The sequence below is a fragment of the Schistocerca nitens genome, chromosome 8, assembly GCF_023898315.1.
Source record: "Schistocerca nitens isolate TAMUIC-IGC-003100 chromosome 8, iqSchNite1.1, whole genome shotgun sequence".
Classification (NCBI taxonomy): Eukaryota; Metazoa; Arthropoda; class Insecta; order Orthoptera; family Acrididae; genus Schistocerca; species Schistocerca nitens.
The window spans coordinates 204575497-204602172 of record NC_064621.1 but is presented as its reverse complement, the minus strand read 5'-3'; the positions used below and the strand labels follow the sequence as shown (position 1 = coordinate 204602172).

Sequence of the window (26676 nt, the reverse complement as noted above, 5' to 3'; positions counted from 1 at the left end):
CCAAAGGTTATCGGAAGCTTGATAGAAGTATCTTGGAGAATTTCACATATATGTGAAAATAATTTTTTTATTCATGAATGTCACATGGACATATGAAAGTAAGAGAATAAAGTTAGGAATGGTGAGAACTGTGACAATAATAAAAACACCTTTCATTATTTTATTATTGCGGATTTCTAAAATGTGGTGGTCGGTGAAAACAAATTTCTATAGCAGTCACGCTATTCAGAAGTACTACTCGAGCACTGGTGAGTAAGTGCCATCAATTGCGGTCTGAAATTTGTGTTTATATTTAGATTGTATGCACAGTAATGTTATCACATTCCTAGCAATAAATTTGTAGTATGACTTCATGTCAGCAAATTACACCTCTGATTTCTACTGACCTGTTTGTGTGTATTGTTATTGAGCTAGGTGACCCAGTGTTAAGATTGCGTGTTCATATTTGGAAGGAGTGAGGTTCACATCCTAATTAGGCTGTCCAAATTTATCGCTTCTGTGGTTTCAATGAATCAATTAAGGCAAATCTCAGGCTGGATTCTTTAAGGGGCTCCGGAACGCCCTATACTTGCAATGTTAAAATAACGCTTATAAATTACATCTTTCCTCACAAAGTATTTGAGGTAGGAAGTTGAACTTTTTACAGATTATTTATTGGAATATGGGCTACAACTTAACACAGGGATTTTACAAAATTTTAGTTCAGTTATTAAAGATGATTTTTTTTCAATTGTAATGAAAATTCACAACATTTTTTTGCAATTTTTTATTTATATATTCAAAAATATACAGTTTTTTGGAAAAAGGCTGTGTTAAATTATGCAGAAGGTACTGTGTAACATTTACTGAAAGTTTGAAACAAATATGTTTGGAAGATCCTTAGAAAACATGTAATTAGTATGAGAAAATAAAAGTTTTGGGAATCGAGCGACAAAGATTGGATTAACTTTTTAGTGCATTCCAGGTCCATAGGATGGATTATCTTCATCCTCTGCAAACTCCTCCTCCAGCTTCCTCTAGTTCCTCCTCCTGTTTACTCTTGCTTGTATTTCTAGACTCTTTACAGCCCTGTCTGCAGCCCGAAGGCGTTTCTTGTCTAAAGCAAGCATCGCTCGTACCATGTTAGAACCTATCTTCATTCCCATATTTCTAAATACCTTTGGCTTTCCAACATTTCTCCTTTTCTTAAAAGCCTTCAGAGGATTTCTAATAACTTTACTTTTACTCATTATTATACTTCAACAAAACATGGAACAATCGACAATCACACCAGCGATATATATTGAACCATCACAGGTTAGCCACAACACATACTTTATCTCACATCACTAAAATGTACCTGATGAACATGGACGTTAATAATAACATCATTTGACAGCAGTTTAACAGCGCCACAGTGGGTCACGCCCATGTAGAACACATTTCAAAAAAAATTTAAAAATAGTTGTAGTCTTCAGAATTGAATAAATTATATATCTATTAAAAGGTAATAGTCTGCAGATTCAGAAAACGCAAAAAAGTAAAAATTGAACTTTTCATGATTTTGAGTCTTTCTGGAGCCCCGTAAAAGGATGGGATTGATGCCTCTTTCCAGTCCTTCTCTGATCAAAGTTGCTGCTCACTGATAGTACTACCTTTTGTGGGATGTTATATCTTGATAGTTCCTACCTTCATTTTTGTGCAGTATTCAGAAACTGTCAATATTTTGCCTAAAATTAATATGGTAAGCATAGTCCTGCACTATACAAGAAATTTATTGCATCTTGTTTCTGTTTGGATTACTTTCAATACAACATAAAAATTGCTTTTTCTTTCTCATGTTACAGAGATGAACTTTGTCGTGGAGGTGACCTACTGCATTCTCCAGCCCTCAATTACAGTTTACTTCATCTGGCAGCTGATGTTGAAACTGTGCGCCAACAGAAGCTGCAGCAGGAGCAGCCAGAGGATGAAACAGAAACACGAAGCTCGGAGGACTCCATGAGGGTAAAGGACTCAGAAACACACACGGTATGCGCTCTCACACTGCTTGGCACACTGCCCAGCTGCCTGCCTTCCCATCTTTGGACCTATCTGCTATGTCTGCTTGAGATTAGCAGAAATCACTGTTAATTCAGTTGATGTGCTGGTCGGTTTCTGAGGCAGTGGCCTAGACATTATGTCTGTATGAGTTTAAAAGTGGTTTGTTGTATTTTTTGAGTAATTTTTGTGCTGACTTTTTGCACATGGGCTTCCATTTCAACATATATAGAGGAATGATTGTGTAGGAAACTATAGTAGCAGTCATAAGAGCAACTTGCAGTGAAACAATCAATTGCACAGCTGAATAATCTGGAATGCTTAATGTCAGTGGTGTTATGAGTAAGCGGAGAGCTGTAATTACCTATGTGTTTGTGTTTCTATCTTATTATTGCTATTATTATTATTATTATTATTATTATTATTATTGTTGTTGTTGTTGTTGTTGTTGTTGTTGTTGTTGTTGTAGAAGTAGTTGTCTTGCTGCTGCTGCTACCAACTGCTTGAAATACATGCAGATTTTGATTTGCCATTTGTATTATTTTTATTTATGATATTTAAGTTTATCGTTGGATGGTATGTATGTACTCATTTGACTGGCACTTTTTTTCTTGAAAAGTGTTACTTTTTGGATTGTTCATGTGTTACCAGTGCCTCCATCAGGATAAGTACTCTAGTGTTACATTTACTGTGATTGTATGTGCTACTGTTTGTAAAAACTGCTACACAATGATGGACAAACAAAAGTACTGCATAACTTACAGGACATTCTAAGTTCTGAATGGCATGTAAACGATTATATTTACAGAAGAAAAGTGCTTGTGTGAATTCAGACACACTTGTACAATCATGTTAGACTGAAGCATACAGTTTTGCAGAAATGATCTAAGTTGTAAATATTGTCTGAGAGGACACATTTATTTATAGTTTATATTTTGCTGTCCACCCCATGGTCAACAGTACGGAGAGTTTCACAGACTAATATTATATTGGTACCCACATAAGATCCAGATGGTGCAGCAACTGGAATCTCATGATCCGCAGCTACATTTTCAATTTGCTCTTCAATTTATGGCATGGATTGAAGTTGGTGACATCTGGCTGGGCAGTATTCTGTGATGTGATGAGGCACTTTTTACACTACAGGAGCAGTGAATACTCAGAACTGCCAAATTTAGGATACTGTTAAACTGCATGTTGTGTGAATTCAGAAGCACACACTTGTACAATCATGTTAGACTGAAGCATACAGTTTTACGTGATTGTACGGTGTGATTTCTCAAGCACCTTTATTCTCGGTTCGTTTCTTTTCGAAGAATTTCACTCAGAGGGCATGTTACGCATACCATGATTTCTACATGTTATCGAAACCTGATTGTACAGCATTGGATTCCTGCTTTGGAAGAGTGCAACTGTGAGGATGCCACTCTTTCTGTGTAAAAAGGGGCAACACATTGTGTCACTCGCCCCGTGAGAGATATGAGTAATGCAGCCTTCCATGAGTGTGTTACATCCAGAGGTTTTTCAGATGCAAGGTGTGCAAGATCATATGATCTGAATCCATGTGGCTTTCCTGTAAAATAAAGTGTTTACCAGGGACATGTTCGTACTCTGCCTGATCTGAAGGCCAGAAATTTCCAGCAGTACTGCTGCAAGCAACTATCATTTTATGGATGTAACATCTATGTCTCTGGTGCCCGCATTGAACAAGTTGTGTTAGCGGTGCTTAATAATCAAATCAGTATTAAGCCTTTCTCACTTGGTTGACCTTTTCTTCGTATGTTCTGTTCCTGATCCATAACATATGGAAATATTTCTAGGTCTTTCTTCATTCACAGTGGTAGATTTGCACCTGGTGGCCAAAATTAGTCTCTCTCTCTCTCTCTCTCTCTCTCTCTCTCTCTCTCTCAACATTCCACGTGGGAAAAATATATACCTAAAAACAAAGATGATGTGACTTACCGAACGAAAGCGCTGGCAGGTCGATAGACACACAAACACACACACAAAATTCAAGCTTTCGCAACAAACTGTTGCCTCATCAGGAAAGAGGGAAGGAGAGGGAAAGACAAAAGGATGTGGGTTTTAAGGGAGAGGGTAAGGAGTCATTCCAATCCCGGGAGCGGAAAGACTTACCTTAGGGGGAAAAAAGGACAGGTATACACTCGCACACACACACATTTCCATCCACACATATACAGACACAAGCAGACATATTTAAAGTTTGGGCAGAGATGTCAGTCGAGGCGGAAGTGAAGAGGCAAAGATGATGTTGAATGACAGGTGAGGTATGAGTGGCGGCAACTTGAAATTAGCGGAGATTGAGGCCTGGTGGGTAACGGGAAGAGAGGATATATTGAAGAGCAAGTTCCCATCTCCGGAGTTCGGATAGGTTGGTGTTGGTGGGAAGTATCCAGATAACCCGGACGGTGTAACACTGTGCCAAGATGTGCTGGCCGTGCACCAAGGCATGTTTAGCCACAGGGTGATCCTCATTACCAACAAACACTGTCTGCCTGTGTCCATTCATGCGAATGGACAGTTTGTTGCTGGTCATTCCCACATAGAATGCATCACAGTGTAGGCAGGTCAGTTGGTAAATCACGTGGGTGCTTTCACATGTGGCTCTGCCTTTGATCGTGTACACCTTCCGGGTTACAGGACTGGAGTAGGTGGTGGTGGGAGGGTGCATGGGACAGGTTTTACACCGGGGGCGGTTACAAGGATAAGAGCCAGATGGTAGGGAAGGTGGTTTGGGGATTTCATAGGGATGAACTAACAGGTTACGAAGGTTAGGTGGACAGCGGAAAGACACTCTTGGTGGAGTGGGGAGGATTTCATGAAAGATGGATCTCATTTCAGGGCAGGATTTTAGGAAGTCATATCCCTGCTGGAGAGCCACATTCAGAATCTGATCCAGTCCCGGAAAGTATCCTGTCACAAGTGGGGCACTTTTGTGGTTCTTCTGTGGGGGATTCTGGGTTTGAGGGGATGAGGAAGTGGCTCTGGTTATTTGCTTCTGTACCAGGTCGGGAGGGTAGTTGCGAGATGCGAAAGCTGTTGTCAGGTTGTGGGTGTAATGGTTCAGGGATTCCGGACTGGAGCAGATTCGTTTGCCACGAAGACCTAGGCTGTAGGGAAGGGACCGTTTGATGTGGAATGGGTGGCAGCTGTCATAATGGAGGTACTGTTGCTTGTTGGTGGGTTTGATGTGGACAGACGTGTGAAGCTGGCCATTGGACAGGTGGAGGTCAACGTCAAGGAAAGTGGCATGGGATTTGGAGTAGGACCAGATGAATCTGATGGAACCAAAGGAGTTGAGGTTGGAGAGGAAATTCTGAAGTTGTTCTTCACTGTGAGTCCAGATCATGAAGATGTCATCAATAAATCTGTACCAAACTTTGGGTTGGCAGGCCTGGGTAACCAAGAAGGCTTCCTCTAAGCGACCCATGAATAGGTTGGCGTACGAGGGGGCCATCCTGGTATCCATGGCTGTTCCCTTTAATTGTTGGTATGTCTGGCCTTCAAAAGTGAAGAAGTTGTGGGTCAGGATGAAGCTGGCTAAGGTAATGAGGAAAGAGGTTTTAGGTAGGGTGGCAGGTGATCGGCGTGAAAGGAAGTGCTCCATCGCAGCAAGGCCCTGGACGTGTGGAATATTTGTGCATAAGGAAGTGGCATCAATGGTTACAAGGATGGTTTCCGGGGGTAACAGATTGGGTAAGGATTCCAGGCGTTATATATATGTGCTCCACATTACAATAACTACCAAGTTTTGCTGCTGTATGATAATTACAGCCTACACTGGGCCCCTGTGATTAGTTGCACTACAATTGCATTTAACCAATACACTGATCTGATAAGAACTGATAATAACATGACACATTTGCATGTATAGTGTTTGATCTGGTAGTACTGCAGTGAAACACCTTGTTTTTGTTATTTTAGCTAAGAACTAATCTTATTTTTTGAAACAGTGCCTTAAAAGTCTGTGCGTTTTGTCCAGTACTTTTTCAGTTGTTCAATCCTACCTCTGAAATGTGATGTTGGAAAGTGTTATGAAAAATGTAGATTACTACTCACGATACAGAGGATACATTCAGTTGCAGACAGGCAAAATGAAAACTTTGTTACTCATTTTAGCTTTCAGCCAAAAGGCCTCCTTCTACACACACACACACACACACACACACACACACACACACACACACACATATATATGTATATATATTTAGGCATGTTAGGTGGATTCACGAGGTTGGGTGGGAGGGGGGGGGGGGGGAGGAGGAGCAGTAGAGGAGGTAAGTAGCAAAGGGAAAAAGGACTAAAGGACACATTGCCAGAATAGAAGGCTGTGTTGTATAGGGAAGGGTATAGGTATGTGGAGGATAGGAACTAGCCAAGATTGGGGCCAAATGGTTAATGGGCACGCAAGATATGTTGCAGGCGTAGTTTCCACCAGTGGAATTCACAAAAGCTGATGTTGGCAGGAAGGATACTGATGGTGCAGGCTGTAAAGAAGTCATTGAAGTAGAGCACATTGTGTTAGGTAGCATTTTCAGAAACTGTGTGGTACAGCTGTGTCTTGGCCACAGTTTCAGTGACCATTCATTTGGACAGACAACTTGTTATTCACCATGCCCATATAGAAAGCAGCACAGTTGTGGCTTAGTTTGTAGATCACACGAGTATGTTCACAGTCAGCTCTGCCTTCGATGGGGTCGGAGATGCCTGTGACCAGACTAGAGTAGGTTGCGGTGGGAATACGTATGGACAGGTCTTGTGTCTGGGTGTATTGGAGACAAGATGTTTGGAGCAGCTGTGGGGTAGGGATGGACAAGGATGTTGCATAGATTTGGTGGATGACAGTATACCACAGTGTAGGTGTGGAAAAAATAGTAGGATATTCCTCATTTCAGGGCACGATGAGAGGTATTGAAACCCTTGTGGAGAATGAAATTGTTTCTCCAGCCTTGTGAGAGTTCTCCATTGTTGCCAGACAGTGGGTATGTGGGAGGTTGTAAGTGACTGGACAGATAAGCATGGGAGATCTACTTCTGGGCAAGGTTGGGAAAGTAATTTTGGATTATGAAGGCCTCAGTGCACCCTTGGCATGTTTGGTGGGGGGCTGCTGATCATTGCAGGTGTGATGACCATGGGTGGCTAGGTTGTAAGGAAGGGACTTCTTCGTATGAATGAGTGGCAGCTCTCGAAGTGGAGGTATTGCTGATGTTTGGTGGGTTTCATATGCATGGAGGTGCTGATGTAGCCATCCTTGTGTGCAATTTACAAAAACTAATGTTGTCAGGAAGGATTTGAGGTTCTGGTTGGTTATGGAGGATTCCACTAGGTGTCCAGTGATGAGTTGGCACAGGATGGCACTGTGTGGGTGCCCACTGCTCTGTCTTCAAAGGAGAAGCAATTTTGGGTGAAGATATAGTTGGTCATGGTTGCAGATTTGGAGTTAGTTGGACGTCGAGAAAAGGCACTGTTCAGCAGCAACAAGGCCATAGGCATTGGGGATGTTAGTGTAGAGGGAGGTGACATCAATGGAAAAATGGTGGAGGAAATGGTTGGTGTCTTTATGTTGGGGGTAGGTTGTGGATAATAGGTTGAAAGTGACATGGTTGATGAGGTTTATGGACTTGAGGAAGCACATAGAAGGAAGGAATGCGGGAGTGGTATGTTAGGGGTTGGGGGTAAGGGGAACAGAGAGAGAGAGAGAGAGAGAGAGAGGGGGGGGGGGGAAGGGGGGGATATGGGCATGGGGAAGAAGGTCTGGGTTTAACAAATTTCTGTGGCACAGGAACGTACGGAAAATAACGCGTGAAAATATTCGAGAGTGAGGGGGGGAAGTGTGATAAGTTTAAAACTCTAGGATTAATCATGAGGCATGTTCAGAAAATAAGTATACTGTTCTCATAACGGGCTTTTTTTCCCTTGAGGGTTGGCAACATTGAGTGATAGAGGGGCCTCCTTTGATCAGAGCGAGATGGTAGTACATAAACTCATGTTGTAGTGTCCAGTTGCTTGAAAGATGTCGGTAAGAAATCCCATCAAGTGTGAGCCACGTGCTGTGATCTGCTTCCTGCTTGCAGGAGGTGTGACACCTACTAAAATTTTTTCATGAATCAGAACGTTTTTCCACGAAGATGTTACGAACAGAAGGAGAGAGTGATGTGACAAGTTTAATGTAGGGAGAACAAATGTTTATGATAAATGGAGGAGGGGAATACATTTCACAGGGTGTATACGCTGTGGGACGGCCGGGAAATCCGAGAATTTTTTCATGCGGGTGAAAACCAGGAAAAACCCATGAATTTTTTAGAATGCTGGGAATTTTTCATTGTTTTAGTTTTCAGCTAAATTTTTGTGAATTTGACTGATAAGAACTGATACGCTAACAATGTATTTTACTTAAGCCCATTACTGCAGAATAGTACTGCAGCAATAAAACATAAACAGGGGGAGGAAAAAAAGGGGGGGGGGGGCGTTTCCAAAGGAAATGTGCCAACAACAAAGCACAGTGCATACACAAGTGTCTGCCAATGCGAAAATGTGTCAAAGGCTTTAGGATGAAGACTATGCAATACTTCATAACAACAAACTGATTCCGATGACCGTGACATCACAGCGGTTTACATTAGGTTTGTTTGAAGTGTTGCCAGTGGGCTCATGTGTGTTCAGTTGAGTCATGTATGAGCAGAAGCTGCTTCCACTTATGGCTACTTGAAGTATGGCTGTTAGCTGAATCAGCAGTTGCAACAAGCATCAAAAAGCTAGCCAGAAAAATTCTTCTGATGCGCCCAAGCTGCCAGATTCGCGCATGCGCTGAACAGTGTAAGTTGCAGTGAAGAGGGCGGTAGTCTCCACGTGACCCATGTTTAGGTTTATAGTTATTTTGCTGTTTCTTTTTCGTTTACAACTCTCACGTCAAATGAACAGAAAACGGATTTCTGTGGCCGAGAGCTAGACAAGTGAATTAAAATACATTCACATAGTTTCAGAAGGCTGAAACATGTTATTAGTTTCAGTTTCCTGATTTTATGTTATTTGCAGGTTTTTGGCAGTCAAGCATTAATTGCCTTGCACAATAGTGAAGTTATTTTTGTCGATTTGCTAAAGAAATTTGGTTTTTATTAATCTTTTCTGCAGAGGCAGTCAGTTTATTTGAAACAAAGTGTTTGATTCCACAATATTGGCTATTGTCAACTGTTTTCAGAATTACAAGTGCCTGGTCTTATCTCCTAGCACACATGGTGTTACGCCATAAAGAACCAAACATGATATATTACTGGTACTTGAAAAAAATTTGCAGCTCGAAAACCACAATGAAAAGTGTAATGCCAGGTTGGGGCATACTTCTTTGTGAATCTGGAGATACGGATGTATACTTTCAGCCGAATAATGCATTTTAGTCACCCCCGGTTCGGTCTACCACTCCCGTTTTTTGGAACTTCGTTCGAAGTTCAACAACATGACTTTCATTTATACAGATGGCTCTAAGACCAATGACGGGGTCGGGTGTTCCTTTATTGTCGGGGCACAAAGTTTCCAATAACGGCTCCATGGCCATTGTTCGGTCTTCACAGCTGAGCTCCTTGCCCTCTACCAGGCTGTTCTGTACATCTGCCGCCACCGACATTCTGCTTATGTCATCTGCTCAGATTCCCTGAGCGCCATCCAGAGCCTCAGTGATCCGTACCCGGTTCACCCTTTCGTACACCGGATCCAACGCTCTCTTCAGCAGCTGGTGGACGTCGGTACGCCGGTTAGCTTTATGTGGGTTCCTGGCCATGTCGGTATCCCTGGGAACGAAGCTGCAGATGCCGCGGCCAAGGCTGCGGTCCTCCAGCCTCGGACAGCTTCTTGTTGTGTCCCTTCGTCCGATTTTAGCAGGGTCATTTGTCGGCGCGTTGTGTCGCTGTGGCATGCCGATTGGGCTGCACTTACCGACAACAAGCTTCGGGCCTTAAAACGTCCTCCTCACGCCCTTCTCGGCGGGAGGAGGTCGTTTTAGCAAGGTTAAGAATTGGACACTGCCGGTTCAGCCATTGCCATCTGCTGACGGCTGCGCCGGCGCCGTTCTGCCCATGTGGGCACTTGCTGACGGTTCGTCACATTTTAATGTCCTGTCCCGATCTTAAAACACTGCGCCTCGATCTTAACCTGCCTACTACTTTAGATGCCATTTTAGCGGATGACCCACGAGCAGCTGCTCGTGTTCTTTGTTTTATCAATTTGACAAACCTCGCTAAGGACATTTGATGATGTTTTTTAATCCTATGCCTGTCAGTCTGTCTTTTATTGTGTTTTCCCTTTTAGTTGTTGTTGTTGTCAACTTGTGCCTCGCGGTGCATTCTTAGAGTAGTCAGGGCGCTAATGACCATTGAAGTTGTGCGCCCGAAAACCACAAAAAAAAAAAAAAAAAAAAAAAATGCATTTTAGTCTGGTTTACAAAATTCCAACGCTCTTTGAGTACCCTCTGATGTTCTGTTTTGTTTACAGTGTATGTAAGATCTTTTAATGCTATATAGGTGTGAACATGTGGGACGTCATCGTAACTGCGCATGCACAGTAATGCTGTTTTCTGGCGCTCTCTAACACCTGCTGTAACGAATTCTAACAGCTCACATGAGAATATTGCAAATGGTGATTGAAAAGTGTTACTTTCAAAGTAAATTACACAATGTGAATTACGTTACATTTTCGAATGTGCATTGAATTTCTTAAGTCACGGAGTGTTTGATCCTCATTTAAAGCTCAACATTCTGAGAGCCGACCATTTGAAGAATTTCAGCTCCAGACTTTTATGTATTATTTAAGGCTTTACAGGCACATTTGTGTGATGTGTATTAAAGTTTAACACATGCAAAAGATACTAATATTATATGTGAAAGCTTAGCTTTTTCTTGTAGCTACACTATGTATATTAATTTAAACCATTCACTTTTCCTATTTATGTGTTCGCACTAGTGAAGAGTGATGTTGGTTGCTATTGACTGACTACGTCACGTGTCCTATGCTCCGAATATATGCTCTCATTGGATGGAGAGATCATGTGACATCAGTTATGATAGGTGTACTAAAGTGCATCACAGTCTCGATTTCAATGCTTTGGAAACTAACTTGCTGTATTTGGTGGAATTCAAATATAAATATGTTCGTAATATGGAAATATGCAGCATACATGCTGCTGCACATCAAAGATCTTTCGAAAATGCGTGTCGTCTTGTCTTGTCTTGTCCCCTCCACCTTTTTGTGTGTGTGTGTGTGTGTGTGTGTGTGTGGGGGGGGGGGGGGGGGTTGGTATACTGTCACTTGACACAGAAAAAGTGTGTTTTTTACCTGGTAAAAAGTATATTTTTAACCAGGAAATCTGGGAATTTTTTTCCTTTCCACATATACACCCTGATTTCATTTTGACTGATGAGTTGGTGCAAAAAAATCAAGGAAACTGTTCCTGAAGACAGCTGCTTAACAGTGGATAAAACTTCTGTGATGTTTCCACAACTCTCCAGGACTTTCTTACACAGGACACTCGCAGAAATGGTGGGATGCCACTGTGCTGCATATTTCCATATTACGAACATATATATGTGCAAGATGGGTCCCAAAACAGTTGATGGAGAAGTACAAGAAAATTCGGGTCAGTAGTGCCCGCAAGTTTCTTGAGAAACTTGAATAGCAGGATAAGGATTTTCTGAGCTCTGTTGTGATTGGAGATGAGATGTAGGTGGCTCATTACTTGCCTATGATAAAAAGACAGTCGTCACACTGGTGTCACACCTATTCTCAGTCTGCCAAAAAATTGAAAACCACAATATCAGGCCAAAAACTTCATGGCCTCTGTGTTTTGGGACTGAAAAGGCATCATATCTACCCCAGGGGGAGACCATCAATGCACACCGGTATTTCGAAATCCTAAAAAAAATTCAGAAGCAACATTCAAAACAAAATGAGGAGAATGCTGACGCTTTTCACCTCCCTTAAAGCACACAAGTGGAATTAAGTTTTTAACTGACAGGCAGGTGCAGAAAGATGTTCTGAATTGTGGGGGGTGGGAGGGGGGGGGTGGGGGGAACTGGCAGGAGAGTTCTTAGAGGCAACGATAAAAAAGCTTGTGCCACTGCTCACTACACGCATTGAATGGGATGGCGATAATTTGGAAAAATAGTCAGTAAGTGTATCAACAGTATCCTATAATTCTTTTTTCAAATACAGTTTATCTAAAAATATGTAAAAATGTAGACATTTACTTTCTGAACATGCCTCATATATTGGCAGGAAGAATTTGGGACAAGAAATGCTGCATCAGCACACTGTCACGTAGCCATGCGTTGTGCACAAATGAGGTCATTGAAACAGTGTGGCTCGTAAGTCTGAGCTTCAGATTTTTGGAAGGCAAAAGATAAAACACAGGAAAGAAGAGAAACAAAAAACTCACATGGAGTAAATCAATGCATTCAAGAATAGTAACTAAGGAAAACAGGACTAGGTTGTGGGATGGAAGAAAAACCATTTGGCAAAATCATACAGTGGGTAGTCGAGGTTGGAAGAACAACAGTATTGTAAATAGGATAGATGGGTACTCACCATATAGAGGAGATGTTAAGTTGCAGACAGGCATAACAAAAAAGACTGTTATATGTTTCAGCTCCCCCCCCCCCCCCCCCTCCAACCCCCACTGAGAGAATATCTGCATTTGTGGACCAACATTTTCAGCCTGTTATGTGTAACCTATCTCCCTATATAAAAAGACACCAATCATTTCCTCTGCTGACTCTCCACAGTTCCTTTTCCTTTACCACACGGTGCCCTACCCGTCATTGTTGATGCCACTTCCCTCTGCACTAACATCACCAAAGCCTATGACCTTGCCACTATTGAATACTGTCTTTTGCCAATGTCCAACTAACTACAAACCTACAACCTCCTTCCTTGTCACCATGACTAACTATATCCTCACCCACAAAATTATTCTCCTTTGAAGCCATCACCTACATGCAAGTATGTGGTATGGCAATGGGCACCTGCATGGTACCATCTTATGGCAACCTGTACATGAGCCGTCTAGAGGAGCCTTTTCTAATCACTCGGAATCCCAAACCCCATTATGTATTTCAAATTCACTGATGGTATCTTTGTGATCTGGGCTGAGGGTGAGCACATCCTATCCAAAACGTCAACGCCTTCTACCCCATTTCTGGTCATCCTCAACCCAACAAGTCAATTTGCTCGATGTTGACCTCCACATCAAGAATGGCTACACCAGTACCTCTGCCCATGCCGAACGTACCAATCACCAGCTCACTAAGAGAGCTGTCTCCCATTCCGTACCAAAAAGTCGCTTCTGCACAACCTAGCCACCCCTGATCATCACATTTCCAATGACAGGCAGTCCCTCTCCAATTCAAATACATCAAGGGTGTCACTGAGGCCTTCACAAATTGTAGTTACCCTCCCGACCTTGTATGGAAACAGATCTTCTGTGCCTTGTCTCTCCAGTCAACTACCACCCCACCCCACCTCACACATAACCATTGTCCAGCCATGAAGGAGCACTCCCCACATAATTCGGAACCACCCAGGACTGTAGCAGCTGAATCACATTCTCCACCAGGCTCATGCCCCAAAATTAAGAATGTCCTACTCACTTATCCCTTCCACCTGTCTCACAGTTGTATTCCACCACTCACTAAAACTACGCAGTAGAGTTGTCCAGTTTCCTCACTACCTAAGTAATTTTGTGAACAAGTGCATTGTCCTGCTGAAAGACTGTTAATTCATTTTGAAATCTCTGTCTCTTTCACATATTTTTTTAATCCAGTTGCTGCAGAAAATAAGTGTTGCCACTTTTGCTTTCAGTAACCTTCCACAAATGTGTCTTATTTCTAGTTCATTGCATAAACTGTACCTTAATGTTTCTTCTGGTATTGTTGTTACATCAGTGATTTAATGTGCCTTCAATCACTGTTTTCCAGTGCCATAATGTGCAGTTTCTCTTGGTTTTTATCTGTGGTTGCAGTTTTGTGACAATTAATATGGATTATTTCCAGCATAAGTGTGACCATATTTGCATTCAGTTGCAGATATGAAGGAATCGAAATTGGCATTCGATTTGTGTTTCGTACAATGCGCCAACCAAAATTTCAGTACTTTCAATGCCCTTCGTGTAGACAAAGAAATTTTTTCAGTGCATCTTTGCTGCAGGTGGCATTGATTGACCCCACAGCCTTACCTGCACCTGATCTTAATGTGTACATTCTACACATTCTTTTGAATGGGGTTCTCATGATGCCAGACTCTGATGATGTGACTGTTGGCACCAGAAAGTCCTTCCTTACATTTCAGTTTTAGACACAGCAGTGTGCAAGTCTAGGTAAACCACTTTGAATCTGGAGTCGTCATCACTGATTGCATTATCTTGTGTCATTCTGGATTAATGTTTGACATAGTGTTCTGAAATAATGTTGGGGTATTATCAGTAGATTTGGCTACTCTGAATTTAACTCATTCCTGATGTTGTTTCTACACTATGGAATTTTTTAGATCATACAGTGGTAACTTTTATTTCATGTTGTTGTTGTTGTTGTGGTCTTCAGTCCTGAGACTGGTTTGATGCAGCTCTCCATGCTACTCTATCCTGTGCAAGCTTCTTCATCTCCCAGTACCTACTGCAACCTACATCCTTCTGAATCTGCTTAGTGTATTCATCTCTTGGTCTCCCTCTACGATTTTTACCCTCCACGCTGCCCTCCAATGCTAAATTTGTGATCCCTTGATGCCTCAGAACATGTCCTGCCAACCGGTCCCTTCTTCTCGTCAAGTTGTGCCACAAACTCCTCTTCTCCCCAATTCTATTCAATACCTCCTCATTAGTTATGTGATCTACCCATCTAATCTTCAGCATTCTTCTGTAGCATCACATTTCGAAAGCCTCTATTCTTCTCCTGTCCGAACTATTTATCGTCCATGTTTCACTTCCATACATGGCTACACTCCATACAAATACTTTCAGAAACGACTTCCTGACACTTAAATCTATACTCGATGATAACAAATTTCTCTTCTTCAGAAACGATTTCCTTTCCATTGCCAGTCTACATTTTATATCCTCTCTACTTCAACCATCATCAGTTATTTTACTCCCTAAAGAGCAAAACTCCTTTATTACTTTAAGTGTCTCATTTCCTAATCTAATCCCCTCAACATCACCCGATTTAATTTGACTACATTCCATTATCCTCGTTTTGCTTATGTTGATGTTCATCTTATATCCTCCTTTCAAGACACTGTCCATTCTGTTCAACTGCTCTTCCAAGTCCTTTGCTGTCTCTGACAGAATTACAATGTCATCGGCGAACCTCAAAGTTTTTGCTTCTTCTCCATGAATTTTAATACCTACTCCGAATTTTTCTTTTGTTTCCTTTACTGCTTGCTCAATATACAGATTGAATAACATCGGGGAGAGGCTACAACCCTGTCTCACTCCTTTCCCAACCACTGCTTCCCTTTCATGCCCCTCGGTTCTTATAACTGCCATCTGGTTTCTGTACAAATTGTAAATAGCCTTTCGCTCCCTGTATTTTACCCCTGCCACCTTCAGAATTTGAAAGAGAGTATTCCAGTTAACATTGTCAAAAGCTTTCTCTAAGTCTACAAATGCTAGAAATGTAGGTTTGCCTTTCCTTAATCTATCTTCTAAGATAAGTCGTAGGGTCAGTATTGCCTCACGTGTTCCAACATTTCTACAGAATCCAAACTGATCTTCCCCTGGGTCGGCTTCTATCAGTTTTTCCATTCGTCTGTAAAGAATTCGCGTTAGTATTTTGCAGCTGTGACTTATTAAACTGATAGTTCGGTAATTTTCACATCTGTCAACACCTGCTTTCTTTGGGGTATGTGAAACTGTGCACTTGCAGGACACAAAACAGCTGACTGGCTGCTCACTGATATTGCTATTTCAGCAGGGAGAAGGTGCTTGGATTACTATTTCAGCTGGGAAAAGCTACTTGGATCGTTGTTCCTCAGTAATATTTTTAAATCTTGTAGAAGTTTTTATCGCAGTATCTAGCAGTATTACACACTACTGATATTGTGTAAACAATAGGTTCACATAGTTCTATACATTATTCTATTACCATTATAGGTCATATGTGCATTAATTTGATTTCTTTATAATGACTTAAACACGGTGTTCCATTTTTCACGAAAGTTCATTTTTTATTGTACACGTTTATGAGAAATGTATTTTAATGTTTCCATGTTCAGCTGAGCCCTGTTTTCCATTAATTGAAAATGCTATTACTTCTTGCTTTATTTGAATTCTTCTACTCCATTTGCATTTTTCTTTGTTCTTAATGGGAGTGTGTACATTTCCAAAGTGATAATATCACACTGCATTTTCAGAACTTAAGTTTAGTTTATGAATCCCAAGGCGTGTTTTCAGGTTTTCTTAAAAATGGTATCAGGCTTAATTTTTTGGATGAATGTGTTTGCAAAACCTTGGAAGGGAGAAGTCAGTGAACTTTCTCAAACCTTTGTGGATATTTTTACAGTATTGACAACAAACTTACTGTATTAAAGAAAATTAAAGGAGCATTAAGGTGGAAAAATGACCTCCTTCAATGTTTGTTTAAGCAAACTGTTGGCATTTGCATGGCTGGACCTCAAAAATATGTGTTGCTAGTTGAGTTTTGTACGAAAAAATCTTATGTTAAAAACTTTAAACAACTTTTTTAAAGAAAGTAAAAAAAAAATCCTTTATTTGACAGCCAATATAATCATCAGTTATTTTTAAGACAGAATTTCAGGATTTATACATTCTATCTCTTCAGACCGTGCATTGGACCTTGGCTTCTTGTGAAACGTATATCAGATTTTGATCTCTTGGAAAATTATGTCAAAAGGCAAGGTGTTTGTTTAATCAAGGGGTGTCGTTTGAACTATATCAAACTTGAGTGTGTGGTTTAGATTGTCTTGTGTGGGAGACTCCCTTGTTAGTATTCTTGCACAGGATAGTTGTATTAGAATCAATTCCTCGTGTAGTAAGTGGTCTTCTTTGTGAATGTGTTGATGCAGTTATCAAATTTTACAGTAATTCTTTGGATTTTTTGTATCCCCCTGTCAGTTGATTTGAAATTAAGTATGTCAAATTTTCGCTCCATCAGGTGTTTGTTGGTAGGTGCCATGTGAGCGCCATTTTACATCTTCAATTGCATATAGTTCTTTCACTATTATCTGTTAATTTTCCTGATATTATTATACTATCCAGTGGTACAGTACACACACAATTTGTCTTTCCTCAAAATGATAACCTTACTTTTATCCAACATGTCCCAATAAAAATTCACAATTTAATTTGCATTCCATTTTTGTTCTGATCAGTTGGCAATACTTGCTGTTGCTCATTTGTCATCTAGAGACACTGTGGCAAGTGAAAATGAATCACTTGACCGTTGATAAACAAGTTGTCATCATCAAAACTTACTGCATTTGTCCAACATTGTTTTAATACATAACTGTATTAAATACTGATAAGTTCAAAATAAACTTGTATCATCATTTCAAAGAACTAATATGTTTTACTAAAAATTAAATTGTGCATTTTAGTGAGACTTTATATGCATCTATTGCTCTCCAGCACACACAGACATGGCGTGAGGAGGTGATCGTACGCTGCAGAATGTAAAACTCTCTGTAATTAGATGAGTCACAGCTCTCAGTTCATCTTCACATATCCATATTTCATTTGTTGTATGCCAGAATGTCTCCTCTGCAGTAAAGAAACAGTGGAGGGACATAGATCAGTCGTGACTGTGCTATCCTTAGTTTCCTACAAGTTTACATTAAACAGTAAATAGTAGTTATAACAACATTTGTGCAATCTTAGTTTATCATCATCTTTGCAACTTTTTGGAAATATAGCATAACAGTAGCTTTCAGGTATATAACAGGGGAGTATTCACTGATAAACACGAAACTGGCAGAGAAAGTAACAATGCTGCATAAAATAGTGTGTGTGTTTGTGTTTTTTTTAAAAAAATAGAATAATTCATTAGCAATACTTTGAATATACGCAGAAAAAAGGGTGGATTAATCTGAATGTTATCCACAAGAAAAAAGCAATTTCTTGTTTCAACCAATTACTGATGAAAGCATATGTCACGGTACAGTATTATATTAGAAAATTAGTAGTAATACACCCCACCTTTTTCTTATGTGCAATTAATTGAAAATTACCCCATATGTAAAAGAAATTATTTGTTTTTGAGAGAAAATCATGAAACAGTGTATTTTCTGTGCTCCGTAGGACACAGGTGGAAATGCAACACAAGGAGATTCACTCAGCTTCAATCAGCAAATTTACCATGTTGGGGACTTTGTTTATGCGGAACCAAAAGAACGTGGTATGGAACCAAGTATCATCCATGTGGAAAGGCTATGGACCAATCAGGAAGGATGTCAAATGATGTATGGAAATGTATTCTTCCGCCCAAATGAAACATATCATGTCACTACTCGAAAATTCCTAGAAAAGGTACATATCATTATGTGATATGGGATTGCTGATGTATGGTTTCAGATATGTATGTCAACAATAAATATCACATGACAGAATCTGTTCAGTGCCTTGTTTAATTTTTGCCTCTTTTTTTTTTATAGGAGGTGTTTAAAAGTGATATACACTTTGCAACACCACTCAGTCAGATTCTTGGCAGATGTTGTGTTCTAAGTGTGAAAGATTACTTCCGCTTCAGGCCAGATGGCTTTCTTGATAAGGATGTATATGTTTGTGAATCAAGATATTCAACTAGAGCAAGAGCATTCAAGAAAATAAAGGTGAGTAAGTTGGATTTACTCCAAGAAACAAATTGCATGTGCTGTGATGAACTTCCAGACTTTCTCAGAAAGAATAATTAGGCAAATACAATTACTAGTTTATGCATAAGTTTTCACTTCAAAGATCAGTTTGCTGTATGTGGCAGCATGTTGCTGTGGCTTGTAATTTAGTTCAAAGTATAGTTTCTTTGGCATATGTTCCTGCTATACTTTTCATTTTTCTCTTAAGCCAAATGAAGTTATTTGTGTTTTAGTGTTGGATGGATTTGCAGCAGGGCAGACCCTGAGCACCAGGGCTCTTGGTATCTGCTGTTATTCACCTTCATACCTGTTTCATGGCTGTGTATTTCAGGGCCATTGTTGTCCTTGTGGTTCATCATCATCTGCATCATATAAACAGCATCAAGTGTGAAGTCTCATCCATCATGTTTTCCGTCCCCTGGCTTTCCTCCCACATATGGTTAATACAGTTCTTAGTTTAGGGCAGGTGTAAATTTTGTTCAATCCACATTTGTTCCTAAAGTGACAGCATTTCACTGAATGTTTTACATGATGTTATTAGACATTTTGACTGAATACCAGTAGATTACTGGTATTTAGTTAAAATGTCAGTGTACAAGCTCTAATACTTTTGGAAATGGAATGTAAGAATTCCTGCTTGTGTGTCTAAAATGTTTTCTTTCTCTAAAACTGCTATTGTACAGCTGTGAAGCTTTTTTGCTGTTCTATTACAGCTAGCACAACTACTTTACTACTCACTTCAATGTGATTCATTTATTATAAATTATCAGTCTGTCATTTCCAGGGGCAGATGTGGACTCTGACCACAATCTGTTGGTTATGAACTGTAGATTAAAACTGAAGAAACTGCAAAAAGGTGGGAATTTAAGGAGATGGGACCTGGATAAATTGAAAGAACCAGAGGTTGTACAGAGCTTCAGAGAGAGCATAAGGGAACAATTGACAGGAATGGGGGAAAGAAATACAGTAGAAGAAGAATGGGTAGCTTTGAGGGATGAAGTAGTGAAGGCATCAGAGGATCAAATAGGTAAAAAGAAGAGGGCTAGTAGAAACCCTTGGGTAACAGAAGAAATATTGAATTTAATTGATGAAAGGAGAAAATATAAAAATGCAGTAAATGAAGCAGGCAAAAAGGAATACAAACGTCTCAAAAATTATATTGACAGGAAGTGCAAAATGGCTAAGCAGGGATAGCTAGAGGACAAATGTAAGGATGTAGAGGCTTATCTCACTAGGGGTAAGATAGATACTGCCCACAGGAAAATTAGAGACCTTTGCAGAAAGGAGAACCACTTGCATGAATATCAAGAGCTTTGATGGAAACCCAGTTCTAAGCAAAGAAGGGAAAGCAGAAAAGTGGAAGGAGTATATAGAGAGTCTATACAGGGCGATGTACTTGAGGACAGTATTATGGAAATGGAAGAGGATGAAGATGAAATGGGAGACACGATACTGCGTGAAGAGTTTGACAGAGCAATGAAAGACCTGAGTCGAAACAAGTCCCCCGGAGTAGACAACATTCCATTAGAACTACTGACAGCCTTGGGAGAGCCAGTCCTGACAAAACTCTACCATCTGGTGAGCAAGATGTATGAGACAGGTGAAATACCCTCAGACTTCAAGAAGAATATAATAATTCCAATCCCAAAGAAAGCAGGTGTTGACAGATGTGAAAATTACCAAACTATCAGTTTAATAAGTCACAGCTGCAAAATACTAACGTGAATTCTTTACAGACGAATGGAAAAACTGATAGAAGCCGACCTAGGGGAAGATCAGTTCGGATTCTGTAGAAATGTTGGAACACGTGAGGCAATACTGACCCTACGACTTATCTTAGAAGGTAGATTAAGGAAAGGCAAACCTACGTTTCTAGCATTTGTAGACTTAGAGAAAGCTTTTGACAATGTTGATTGGAATACTCTTTCAAATTCTGAAGGTGGCAGGGGTAAAATACAGGGAGCAAAAGGCTATTTACAATTTGTACAGAAACTAGATGGCAGTTATACCCTGTAAGAGTCGAGGGGCATGACAGGGAAGCAGTGGTTGGGAAGGGAGTGAGACAGTGTTGTAGCCTCTCCCCAATGTTATTGAATCTGTATATTGAGCAAGCAATAAAGGAAACAAAAGAAAAGTTTGGAGTAGGTATTAAAATCCGTGGAGAAGAAATAAAAACTTTGAGGTTCGCCGATGACATTGTAATTCTGTCAGAGACAGCAAAGGACTTGGAAGAGCAGTTGAACAGAATGGACAGTGTCTTGAAAGGAGGGTATAAGATGAACATCAACAAAAGCAAAATGAGGATAATGGAATGTAGTCGAATTAAGTTGGGTGATGCTGAGGGAATTAGATTAGGAAATGAGGCACTTAAAGTAGTAAAGCAGTTTTACTATTTAGGGTGCAAAATAACTGATGATGGTCAAAGTAGAGAGGATATAAAATGTAGACTGGCAATGGCAAGGAAAACGTTACTGAAGAAGAGAAATTTGTTAACATCGAGTTTAGATTTAAGTGTCAGGAAGTTGTTTCTTAAAGTATTTGTATGGAGTGTAGCCATGTATGGAAGTGAAACATGGACGATAAATATTTTGGACAAGAAGAGAATAGAAGCTTTCAAAATGTGGTGCTACAGAAGAATGCTGAAGATTAGGTGGGTAGATCACATAACTAATGAGGAGGTATTAAATAGAATTGGGGAGAAGAGGGGCTTGTGGCACAACTTGACTAGAAGAAGGGACCAGTTGGTAGCACATGATCTGAGACATCGAGGGATCACCAATTTAGTATTGGAGGGCAGCATGGAGGGTAAAAATCGTAGAGGGAGACCAAGAGATGAATACACTAAGCAGATTCAGAAGGATGTAGGCTGCAGTAGGTACTGTGAGATGAGCATTGAGAGCTGCATCAAACCAGTCTCAGGACTGAAGACCACAACAACAACAACAACATCAGTCTGTCAATCTGTGTCATTAATAATCACATACAGTATGTACATTTTTGGACATGCCATGCCATTATGCTTCCATGAAAAAGATGACATCTGCTAAACCAGCTTCTGAAGATGACAGATTGGTCTGTTCATCCTGGTAAAATGAAGTTAAAATACCTGTACCACTGAAGATGGAATTTTGTTCTTAAATATATGCTACAGTTGCTGGAAAAATAGCAGCTATGTGTAAAATAGTGCAACCTGGGAAAGATTCCTATCCATTTGGTGTTATCTAAGACTTTTTTTTTTTAAATTGGGTAGTTTCATTTTGCAATAACTCCTGATTGGCAACACCTGGACATATTCTGAGTGTGGATCCATCACAGGGAGAAAACAACTGCGCAGTCTGAGTAGATCTTAGTGATCCCAATCGGGCGTTATTGCAGAACTGAACTGCTCGATTTTGCCACCAAATTTACTGCAGGGGAAATTTTTTGAGGTGACCAAATGAGAGAGATTTTTCAGAGTTGTAGTGTTATTGTTATAATTGCCGTGCTTCAATACACTGTAAATCCAGAGAAACTGGTACACCAGCCTAATATTGTGTAGGCCCCCACGAGCATGTGGAAGTGCTGCAACATGATGTGGCATGGACTCGACTAATGTCTGAAGTAGTGCTGGAGGGCATTGACACCGTGGATTCTGCAGGGCTGTCCATAAATCAGTAAGAGTATGAGGGGGTTGAGAACACTTCTGAACACCACGTTGCAAGGCATCCCAGATATGCTCAATAATGTTCATCTCTGGGGAGTTCAGTGGCCAGTAGAAGTGTTTAAACTCAGAAAAGTGTTCCTAGAGCCACTCTGTAGCATCTGGATGTGTGAGGTTTCACATTGTCCTGCTGGAATTTCCCAAGTTTGTCAGAGTGCACAATGACCACGAACGGATGCAGGTGATCAGACAGGATGCTTACATATGTGTTGTCACCTGTCAGAGTCGTATCTAGACGTATCAGGAGTCCCCATATCACTCCAACTGCACATGCCGACACCATTATAGAGCCTCCACCAGCTTGAACAGTCCTCTGCTGACAGCAGTGTCCATGGGTTCATAAGGTTATCTCTATACCTGTACATGTCCATCCACTCGATACAATATGAAACAAGACTCACCTGACCAGGCAACATAATTCCACTTATCAACAGTCCAATGCCATTGACGAGCCCAAGTTAGGTGTAAAGCTTTGCGTTATGCAGTCATCAAGGGTACAAGTGTGCCATCAGCTCCAAAAGCCCGTACTGTTGAGGTTTCGTTGAATGGTTTGCACGCTGACATTTGTTGATGCCCCAGCACTGAAATCTGCAGCAATTTGCAGAAGTGTTGCACCTCTGACACATTGAACAACTACCTTCAGTCATTGTTGGTCCCGTTCTTGCAGGATCTTTTTCCAATGCAGCAATGTCAGAGATTTGATGTTTTACTAGATTCCTGATATTCATGGTACACTCTTGAAATGGTCGTACATGAAAAACCCCACTTCGTTGCTACCTCGGAAATGCGGTGTCCCATCGTGTGTGCACTGACTATAACACCATGTTCAAAGTCACTTAAATCTTGATAACCTGCAGTTGTAGCAGCAGTAACCGACTTAACAATTGCACCAGACACTTGTTGTTGTGCATAGGTGTTGCCAACAACAGTGCCGTATTCTGCCTATTTACATCTCTCTGTATTTGAATACACATGCCTGCACCAGTTTCTTTGGCGTTTCTGTGTAAAATGGCAGTAAAAGTTTCATAGCTGTTGAACTATCAGTTTTAGAGAGACAAAAACATTTTAGTCAGAACAAAAACGGGCACTATTTAGCCCTGTATACGACACAGAAAAACCTGAAATCTCCAAAAGTATTGGCGCTAGAGCAGTGAAATTTTAACTGAAGACCTGTAATTCAGATGTCTAACAACATCATGTAAAACAATGACTGAAATGCTTTAATTCAAGGACACATGAGGATTCAACAAAATGTAGATTAGTCCCTAAACTTTCTGCAAGCACTATAGTTCTGAAATGTCTTTAGGCTTTTGTTTTCTACAATTCTTCAGGGTGTATACGCCCTGGGACAACTGGGAAATCTGGGTAAAACCTGGGAATATTTTCATCCAGGAAAAAACCAAGAAAAACCTGGGAATTTTTTAGAATTGTGGAAATTTTTCATTATGTAAGTTTTCAGTAAAATTTTTGTAATTTTGACTGGTAAGAACAGATACTCTAACAAAGAATTTTACTTCAGCCCTATACTGCAAAATAATACTGCCACAATAAAATATAAACTAGGGAAAGAAAATCAAAATCAACATCAAAACACAGTGCACACACAAGCGTCTGCCAACACCAAAATGTGTGAAAGGCTTTAGGATGAAGACTATGCAACACTTTAAAAACAACAAACTGATTCCATTGATCGTGACATCACAACAGTTTACATTAGGTTAATTTGAGCATTTGCCAGCAGGCTCATACACATAAGCAGTTGAGTCACATATGAGCAGTACCTGCTTCCGCTTATGGCTACTTGAAGCACAGCTGTTAGCTGTATCAGCAGTAGCAACAAGCAGCCAGACGCTAGCCAGAAAAATTCTTCTGGTGAGCCCAAGCTGCCAGATTCGCGCATGTGCAGAACATTCTATGTTGCAGTGGAGGGGGCTGTAGTCTCCACGTGACCCGTGTTTACATTTAGTTATTTTGCTGTTTCTTCTTCGCTCACAACTCTCATGCCAAATGAAAACAAAACGGATTTCTGTGGCCGAGAGCTAGCAACTGAATTAAAATACATTCACATACTTATGGAAGGCTAAAATATGTTATTAGTTCCAGTTTCCTGATTTTATTGCATTAATTGCCTTGCACAATAGTGAAGTTATTTTTGTCAATTTGCTGAAGGAATTTGGCTCTTATTAATCTTTTCCACAGAGGCAGTTAACTTATTTGAAATGAAGTGTTTCATTCCACAGTATTGGCTAGTGTCAACTGTTTGCTGAATTACTAGTGCCTGCTTTTATCTCCTGGCATGTATTGTGTTATGCCATAAAGAACCAAAAATAATATTTTACTGGTACTTGAAGAAAATTTGCAGCCTGAAAACCGCAGTGAAAAGTGTAATGTCAGGTTGGGACTTACTTCTTTGTGAATCTGGACATACGAATGTGCCCTTTCAGCTGAATAATGCATTTTAGTCTGGTTTACAAAATTCCAATGCTCTTTGAGTACCCTCCGATGTTCTGTCTCATTTACAACATTTGTAAGATCTCTTAATGCTATTCCTACGTTGTCATAGCTGCACACGTGCAGCAATGCCATTTTCTGCCACTCTCTAACTACTGTTGTAATGAATTCTAATAGGTCTTGGGTAACTATTGCAAATTGTGGTTGAAAAGCCTTACTTGCAAAGTAAATTTCATGCTGTGCAAGATGAATTACGTTACACATGCGAATATGCTTAGAATTTCTTTGAGGGCCAACCACTTGCAAAATTTGGCGCCTAGACATTTGTGTATTGTTTAAAGTTCCACAGGCACATTTGTATGATGTGTATTAAAGTGTAACACGTGCAAAAGAGACTAATATTATATGTAGAAACCTTAGCTTTGCTTGTAGCTACACTAGGTATATTAATTTCATCCATTAATTTTTTCTATTTATGTGTTCGCACTACCGAACAGTGATGGTGGTTGTTATTGGCTGACTACATCAGGTGTCCTAGGCTCTGAATATCTGCTCTCATCGGCTGGCGAGATCATATGATGTCATCTATGATTGGCTTACTAAAGCACATCACAATCTCGATTTCAGTGCTTCGGAAACTAGCATGCAGTATTTGGTGGAATTCAAATATATAATGTCGGCAGCTTGTGGTCTCGTGGTAGCGTTCTCGCTTACTGAGCACGGGATCCCGGGTTCGATTCCCGGGGGGGTCAGGGATTTTTCCCGCCTCGAGATGACTGGGTGGTGTTGTGTCGTCTTCATCATCATCATTCATCCCCATTACGGTCGAAGGAAGGCAACGGCAAACCACCTCAACTAGGCCCTTGCCTAGTAAGGCGGCGCGGGTCTCCCGCGTCGCTCCCCTACGCTCTGTAAAGAAGTATGGGAATCATCATCACTTTCGTAATATGAAAAGGTGTACATGCTGCTGCACATCAAAGATCTTTTTATATATATATATATATATATATATATATATATATATATATATATATATATATATATAACAGAGGGAAACATTCCACGTGGAAAAAATATATCTAAAAAGAAAGATGATGAGACTTACCAAACAAAAGCGCTGGCAGGTCGATAGACACACAAACAAACACAAATATACACACAAAATTCAAGCTTTCGCAACAAACTGTTGCCTCATCAGGAAAGAGGGAAGGAGAGGGAAAGACGAAGGGATGTGGGTTTTAAGGGAGAGGGTAAGGAGTCATTCCAATCCCGGGAGCGGAAAGACTTACCTTAGGGGGAAAAAAGGACAGGTATACACTCGCACACACACACATATCCATCCGCACATACAGACACAAGCAGACATATTTAAATAAATATATATATATATATATATATATATATATACATAAAGCAAAGATGATGTGACTTACCAAATGAAAGTGCTGGCAGGTCGACAGACACACAAACATACACACAAAATTCAAGCTTTCGCAACAAACTGTTGCCTCATCAGGAAAGAGGAAAGGAGAGGGAAAGAGGAAAGGATGTGGGTTTTAAGGGAGAGGGTAACGAGTCATTCCAATCCCGGGAGCGGAAAGACTTACCTTAGGGGGAAAAAGGACGGGTATACACTCGCGCGC

General features: G+C 40.5%; 1 protein-coding gene across 11 annotated transcripts in view; it reads left to right on the top strand.

Moving 5' to 3' along the window:
* LOC126199364 (protein polybromo-1) overlaps nucleotides 1–26676 on the top strand; it is a 355023-nt gene that overhangs the window by 214089 nt on the left and 114258 nt on the right. For 10 of the 11 annotated variants that reach the window (XR_007540157.1, XM_049936255.1, XM_049936256.1 and 7 more), the window contains 3 exons: nucleotides 1827–2010; nucleotides 18332–18559; nucleotides 18685–18861. Coding sequence is in view for 10 of the 11 variants with exons in the window: in XM_049936255.1 (XP_049792212.1) it covers nucleotides 1827–2010; nucleotides 18332–18559; nucleotides 18685–18861 (589 nt within the window). In the remaining variant the exon portion in view is untranslated. The remainder of the gene's footprint in view (nucleotides 1–1826; nucleotides 2011–18331; nucleotides 18560–18684; nucleotides 18862–26676) is intronic. The other variant, XM_049936251.1, reaches the window with a different exon arrangement.